Source organism: Zea mays, chromosome 9 (assembly GCF_902167145.1).
Source record: "Zea mays cultivar B73 chromosome 9, Zm-B73-REFERENCE-NAM-5.0, whole genome shotgun sequence".
Lineage (NCBI taxonomy): Eukaryota > Viridiplantae > Streptophyta > Magnoliopsida > Poales > Poaceae > Zea > Zea mays.
The window spans coordinates 76,405,121-76,413,356 of NC_050104.1; the positions used below are offsets into that span (position 1 = coordinate 76,405,121).

General features: G+C 39.5%; 1 protein-coding gene across 1 annotated transcript; it reads left to right on the forward strand.

Annotated features, from left to right (window-relative positions):
* The first annotated feature begins 347 nt into the window (after positions 1–347).
* LOC100285913 (EREBP-4 like protein) lies at positions 348–7,863 on the forward strand. Its single transcript, NM_001158802.2, has 4 exons — positions 348–702; positions 5,511–5,798; positions 7,229–7,312; positions 7,501–7,863. Exons 1-4 carry the CDS (start codon positions 555–557, stop codon positions 7,614–7,616), a joined length of 636 nt encoding a protein of 211 aa, NP_001152274.2. The 5' UTR covers positions 348–554; the 3' UTR covers positions 7,617–7,863.
* Positions 7,864–8,236: the final 373 nt, after the last annotated feature.

Below are 8,236 nucleotides of genomic sequence, written 5' to 3' on the forward strand. Positions count from 1 at the left end.
ATTAATTTCACTTTTTATCTCTTCTTTATTTTAGTTACACTAATAACGAGAGAATGGTAAGAGGTATTTTTATAATTCATTTAATTAATGTATTTTAAATATTTTTAGTCTTTAAAACCAAATATGATATAAACTAAATTTTAGTTCTCTAATTAAACTTTAGTCATGGACTAAATGAAACAAAGAGGCCCTTATCACCATTATATACAAACAGTCAAACATGGTCCATGGACTCACTTTGCAGATACACACCTATATTCTATTGCTATTCGGACCACATTCTCCTGACCCCACCGTTCAGTCAATGTACCGTGAACCTCTCCCGGAACACGCTCTCGATCCGCTCGGTTGGTCGTCGTGTCGACTGGTTCGTCTCCATCCGCCTCTCGTCCCCTTCTGCTCCATCGAAGGTCCCTCGCGATCTCGCCTCGAGTAGCTAGTGCCTCGCGCGCCGGGGGCGACTGCGCGCGCGGTCAGTCAGTCTTCGGCGTGCGGGGCGCGCGCGAGATCTCCTCAGAGGTAGGGGAGAAAATCGGTGAGGGTCGGCGGGCCTGATGGGCGGGGCGGTCTCCGGTGGCGCGGCGGTTGGGGATGCGGCGGGGGCGGCAACTTACCCGGTGGTTCTCAACGTGTACGACCTGACGCCGGTCAACAACTACCTCCACTGGGGCGGGCTTGGCATCTTCCACTCTGCCGTCGAAGGTAAACGTGGGTCCGAAATGGCAATTTTGTCCGGAGGGGATTGTTCGGGTCAGGTTGTACTGTTATGTGAACTTTAAACTTTACAATTAGATGCAGTTTTATTGGAAGTCTGTGCCTTTGTTGGGTAAGTTGCTTCTAGGAATGGTGGGTACAACAGGATCTTGGATGCTGTTGAGTACTTGTTCTAGTTGCGATGAGCTAAATGAGAGGATCTTGGATGCCGTTGGGTGCGATGAGCTAAATGAGAGGATCTTGGATGCTGTTAGGTACTTGTTCCAGTTGAGATAAGCTAAGCAAGACGACAGATTTAGAGGATTCAGAAGGGAAAGATTAAATCTGATAACGCATCCTATTATTTCTAGTATCCATAACTGGCCGACTGGACATATAAATTGTTTCTTAGAAACATCACAATACATATTTTATGATTTCCCAGTATCCAACTATCCATAAGGATGAGACTGGACATATCAATTGTTGCTTAGCACAATAGATATTTTATTTTGTGTTTAAGGGGCCTTTTTCAGTTAATGTTCAAAGCTACCGCAATAGATCTTTACAACTCTTTTAGAAACAAATGTTACTTTCCTAGTTTAGTTATATGATTACATCACATTTCTTGTGAATTTATGGTATGATCAATCCTTTTACAGTTACAATTTCCTATTAAAAGTAGCAAACAATGCCTATGCGTTGCAATGGAACGCACAACTTGTTGCATGATTAATTAGATGACTTGTGGCTTGGAGATTTGTGTAACAATCATGTCAACTTTTCCAATACATCTTGGAATTGAACGCCGTCCTGTGCATTGTTTCCTAATGCTTTACCTAATGTCTACATGTGGTATAAAGATTTAGCAATGATCATCATGTGTTCTAATTTTTTTGAGACCCGCCTCCATGCTGCGCCTGTACACTTTGCTCTAACTCAACAAGTGCACAGGAGAGAGTAGCAACCATGGAAACACTCAATTTTTCTAATTTGTTTTGGAATAGGACTCTACTCCGTGCTTAGGGTCTGTTTGTTTCATCTTTTTTTTGACGAGATTTTTTGAGAATCTAGTTGTGGGGAATCTAAATATCGTGGGGATTACGTGCAGAGAAAGATGAAGGGGGTCATATGGTTTAGAATCTAGAAAGTGACATATTCTTACTATTGCGATGACTCGGCCAATTCAGTGTTCACTTTGATTTTGGACGGATTTCATCAAAGCGATTCTCACAAAAGCGGGATGAAAAGCTAGGCGTTTGGCAGTCCGCAACAGTTTCTGGCGGCCAGAAGCTGGAAATTAGCCGAAACAAACACCACCTTAGACACACTACTCTAACTTGTATAGGCACGTGAGAGATTGAATCCATCAGATGGTTGTGAGTGCTAACGGAACAAGCCTCTTTTTAATAATAGGCAGAGAAAAAAAGAATTGCAGATAACTCAAGTGTAGTTTCTAAAGCAATATACAGAATTGCAGTTCTTAGAAAGTCAGTTTAGAAGTGTGATCTTGTGCTAGTTTAGCAATAATGAATCTGTAGTAAATTATAAAGTTGAACTTTTTTATAATACACAACACCATTACTGGTTTATCAATATATAGGGTTATAATTCAGTCCACTTACTTGAAGCGCCCTTCATTAGATGTATTAGTTGAAGCTTGCAGATACATGAGACTATGACATTCATATGGCATTTGATAAAAAACTTTCCTCCTTTTATTTTCGTCTCTTGTTCTCGCAATTTCATCTTATTAGTCCTGTTTGATGTGTAACTACCTACTTACATGCTTTATTAGTAATATTTAAAATTGTAATTTGTTTGTCAATGTGCAAGTTCTTGAAAACGCACCACTCTCTAAGTATTACTATCTTCAGCCCAGTTTATTTATGCATTGGTATATTTCAGATGCTGAAAATAGTACATTTGTTTAGGCAACAATATTAACCGTTGGATTAAGATTTAACAGCTACATCTGTTTGTATAGCTAAACTGTTACAGGCCGGCTAAAAACCCGATAACTCTATATTTCTTAACGGGCCTGCGAAACATACCAGAAAACTGTTTGGGTTTTGTTATCTGTTTTCCCTCGTTCATCTCCCTTATTCTTTAATGTACCACCTGGTAGCTAAAATTGGATTTAAAATGTGTATTGGACTTGGACCATTTGTTTGTGAAGTACTAATAAGTGTTCCATTTGTGTTTTGTAATAAATGTTCAGAAAAAAAACTGCATGCATCATATCTCATTTCTTTGGAGTCACAGTTGCATAGAGGAACAGAGATTTATAGTCTACAAATGTGCAACAAATTCGAACACATTACCTCTCCAATTAATGACCATTACAATGAAGAATCAATGCATGTGTGCTCTTTTCTAAGGAGACCTTGTTACAAATAATATTCCAGTACCTAAGAGAAAAGTTCACATTTCAACTAGTGTAAGTTTTGTTAGTTAAAACTGTAATTATACAGCTGTACCACCACTAAACTACATAAAACTCATCACTAGACTGCAATTCAGTATATCCGAATCCGAATCCTACGTTTTCCTTTTTTTTCTATAGCTGTACATTTTTATATAGCCAAACAAGGACTGTATTACTTACACAATCCACAATCTTTTCTGTATAGTCAAAAATCACAAAGTTGCCTTGTGTCTCCCTACAATTACAAAACAAAAGAGTTATCTATTTTGCACAAAATATATGACACCATGGTTATTAAAGCGGTAAAACGTTATGAACCAACTTTTAAACTTTTAAACGTTTAAACAAATGTTGAAACGTCTTTTCAAACTTGACATAGAAATTCAAATATAGAATAAGTTCATACATAAGTTGAGTTCACAAACCCAATAGCATAAAAAGATCATCTTGGATCATTTGACTTTGGCCTTCGTGGCTGATCTTTGAGTGGGTCATAGGAGTCATTTTGCCTCACTATTTGTTGCCATTGAAATTCACTGTGAGCAATATGGTTGCACAATCAGTACTCACCAATATGGTTGAGCAAATATAGCTTGAATGATTGATTCACTGTTGGGCAATATGGTTGCACAAAATCAGTACTCACCAATATGGTCTGCTGTGGGCGCAGTGCCACAGTTCGTGGAGGGCCGAGGGCGGTCTGCTGTGGTCTGCTGGCTCAGGAGAGCAGCGACTGCCAGCTGGGCTGCTGTGGGTGCCAGAGAGCAGCGGCTAGGCTGCTGTGGGCGCCAGAGAGCAGTGGCAGGCTGCCTGGCTGAGGAGAGGAGAGAGGAGAGCGGCGGCTGGCTGTGGCTGAGGAGAGGAGAGAGGAGAGCAGCGCGGCGGCCGGCGCAGAAGAGGAGGGCAGCGGCCAGCTGTGGCTGAGGAGAGGAGAGAGGAGAGCAGAGCGGCGGCTGGCTGAGGGAGTGAGGGCGCCGCGTCCAGCTCTGGCCAGTGCCCAGGAAAGTGACCTAGAAAATGCTAAAAGTCCCAAGAAAGGCCCAGAACGGGTAGAACGTCCTTATAACGTCTAAAACGCTATTTGGACGCTTAAACGTCGTTTAAACACTCGAAACGGACGTTCTAACTTTAATCACGTTTTCTCGTTTAAACGATGTTTTAATAACAATGTATGACACATTAAACATTTTTTCTATAGACAAACAAGGACAAAAGTCCCCTAGTTTGTTGAACTTGAACTAAAAAGCAAGCCACAAAACACAATCCACATTTTCTTTCCATATAGTCAAACAAGGACAAAAACACCTAGTGTTTCCATTCCAACTTGAACTAAAAACAAGTCGAAAGACACAATCACATTTTTTTCTATGATCAAACAATCACATTACCTTGTATTTCATTACAAATACAATATGGAAAAATTAAGTAGTGTTTTGGATGGTAATAAATACACAAAATACAAGATACAATCAACAGCTTTTTCTATGGTCAAACAAGGACATATTTGACCAATGTTTCTAAAATAGTAAAAAAAACACACAGGAACTTCTACATGGAGAGTGGGGAGCAACCACACTCCAGACCTTCACCAGAGCTCTGCCAGAACATCAGCAACAGGCAACAGCACCGTCTCGGGATCAAGGGCGTTCACTGGTACACCACGATCTAGACAAAATCGACCTTCTGTCCTCTCCCTAGTCCCTATTAGCTCCCTCAGGCCAAGACATTGGACATGCGATCAAGATAAATACAAAATTAATGGGTGGAATAGGAAGGAGAGGAGGCATCGTCATTACATGTTAGCACTTAGCAGGTCTTGGTCTTAACGGATCCAACTTCAAAGTAAAAACGACCTGAGATTCAGCTTGATGGAGCACAAGAACTCAAGCAAGATCAATGACTAAGGTGTTGTCTGAACAGAAACCGGACTCAGGCATCTGACAGATGGGAGAAGTGAGTTTGTATTTATTTGGGCGATGAAAACTGTTATTGTTTTGCTTTGTCTATCAACCAACTCAACTGCTTGCAGTGTGTTCATATGTTTGCAACTTTCTTTTGGTAAAGGTAAATTTGTAAAACTGTTGGTAGCTTTTGTTCTATTACTGATTTTGTGTAACCAAAGGTTAGAATGACAAAATTGAAGTTCAGGAAACTTTTTCTTTTTTCTTAGATTCCTGAGAAGATATTCCTTATATGCAATTTTCTACTCGAGAACATTTGGACACATGTGTCCTATGATGCAATTTTCACCATTTTGTGACGAGAACCAAAACTTGACAAATCATTTATCCTCTATTTAGAACATTTGGTTCGTCATTATACTCGAGCATTTTCTCTGCATGTGTCCAAATTGTTTATGTTATATGTTGCTCTGTTGATTGTTCAACAGTTCATGGATCGGAGTACAGTTTTGGAGCACATGATCACCCATCGAGTGGAGTTTTTGAGGTGGAACCAAAGAGCTGCCCAGGGTTCATATACAGATGTACGGTTTTCATAGGCCACACAACTCTGAATTCCTTGGAATTTCGAGAATTCATTCAGAGGATGGCCTCAGAATACCATGGAGATACCTACCACCTCATTTCCAAGAACTGTAACCACTTTACAGATGATCTTAGCACCAGATTAACAGGAAAATCAATTCCTGGTTGGGTCAATCGACTTGCAAGGCTAGGTAATAAAACCGGTGCTCCTCTATATATTGTCTTTGAAAGTTTCTGGTGAAACAATTGTGGTTTTGGGCTTTGGCCAGAGCTAAACTGCTAAAGGGCTGCGCTTGCTGGCTGCTACCAGTGATGTTTCTTAGGAGATGATGTGTAGTAGGTCGTGTAGCTTTTCTCCTCTCCACGTCTTGTAATCTTGCTTGATCTGTTTAAGTGTTTTTGTGTGCGTGTGTGCAGTGGTGGTTTTTTTGGTGTGTGTGCGTGTGTGTGTGTGTGTTGGGGGGGGGGGGGGGGTTGATGCTTCCTCTCTCCTTTTAATGAAATGATATGCAGCCCTCCTGCTCGATCGAGAGAAAAAAAATATTGCAGCCAAGAAGTATGTGTTTAAGATGGTTCAGGGAACACAGAAATTCATCTTGTTGTATCTCGAATCCTAACCACGAGACTATCTTGATTATAAATAAAAATTCCTAGTTAAGCTGTAAATGCGAGAAGATGGGCATGCTAAACTGTAGAATATGGGCTTGCTAAACTTTAATTAGCTAGAAGGTGGGCATACTCATGCTGTAGGGAAATGGATTAGTTAGTGTCTGTTATCATGTAATGACTGGAGGAAATTGTGATATATAGATGCGAGAAGCAAGTGTGGGATTATTTTAGTGCTCAGGAATGGCTACACAGAGTAAAATTTTATTCGTAGGATGATAATTATTAGTTGTTGTATAGAACTAAGGAAGGGCTGGCATCATGAACATACGTTATTCAATGATAAAACTAAAGAATGTTTATTCACTTCCCAAATGTGTATGGAAATCTCAATGATATTGCTTTTGATCCAACTATGATAGAGCACACAGTTCTGAATTTAGGGTCTCCATGCTACTGAGTTGTGTCCACCTTATTTAATGTATTGAATTTGAACATAACTTTTAAATCAAATTGTTCAACCATTCTCCAGCTTTGCAAGTAGGGCCAGTTCCATGAAACTGGTAAGTTTCCAACAAAAAGTTAGATGGATTCTTTTTTTTTCAATGGAATGTTGTGAAACTCATACACGATCGCTTGTGATCAATAATAATTAGTTATCCACTTATCCTTGCCACATACGTACATTTCTTACTAGTCTTGTCCAGATTCTAATATGTATGTTAACCAATTAGGCAAATACCCAGAAATAACAGAGTTTTTCCTTGCCACATACGATACATTATAAAAGTGAAAAGCATCAGAAATGTAAGCCTTAATGTTTGATGTCAATATCTCCCATGATTTGAATTGCATTTTTGGATGTAACTGAGTCACTGACAAATGAAACACATGGGTCTATTAGGTTGGTTTGTAACTTTGTATCAAAACATGTACTTTTTTGTTGCAAAAGAACACACATATTGGGATGAAATTGGCATAGCTTACAATGGAGGATAATCCAAACTATTTTCAGGCGCCTTTTGCAATTGCCTTCTACCAGAAGGCTTGCGGCTTGAGTCAACTGAAACAAAGCATCTTGGAGACTGTCGTTTCTCAGGTACATGCTGTTCTCTATCCCCTCTGTCACCTGTGGTGGTTTCTCATGCTATTTATAACTGAAAATATCATGTATATATCTCCATGCTGTCATTTTTTCATGTCTATACATCGTACCGTTAGCCAATTTGTTGTGTTCATGCCCTATTGTTATCCAGTCTCATGTCGTTTTGCTGTCTGTGAATCTAGATGGTTCCAATACCACCAGCAACGATAACTCTGACGAAGATGAATTGGAAGATAAACACCTGCTTCCGACTACTTCTGTTGGTGAAGACACAATTGTAAAAGAAATTCACAGATGAATTTCTGGTGAAGCCTTGCAGTGATTTCTCTATGTATTCTAAAATGTAATGGGTTTCAATACTCATTGTGCAGCTTGTCGTTCATTATGTATATTGTCATTGTATTTTAAAATGTCATGTGCTCTTTCTGTTGTGCTCTGAAATTTTGTGTACATTTGGTGGGTAGTCTGTATTTATGGTTGAGTTCATTTCACTTGTTGAATGATTGAATAGGTGGATGAATGAGAGAATAAAAATTCTTATGTAGAAGCACTCTTGACTTGATTTTCAAATTTTAACCCAAAGACATCAAAAGCTCTAAAAGGGGTCAAATCAAGAATACTTCAATCAAATGTCGTTTGGTTGTTCCAAACAAATTCTTGGGGAGATTATGATCTATCAGGCCAAAATAAACTTGATTTGGACTTTGGAAAGTACGAGGAAAAAACAAACGGGAGGCACAAGAGTAGAGCGGTGGCGCCACTCAAATGTTTTGGCATTGTTGGGACGCGACAGATCTCCCCATCCAGGTACCAAGTAAGGCTTGAGTATTTTCTCTATAATTCTGATCTCTAAAGTGGGAAATGAAGCCAGTATTTTCTCTATAATTCTGATCTCTAAAGTGGGAAATGAAGCCAATA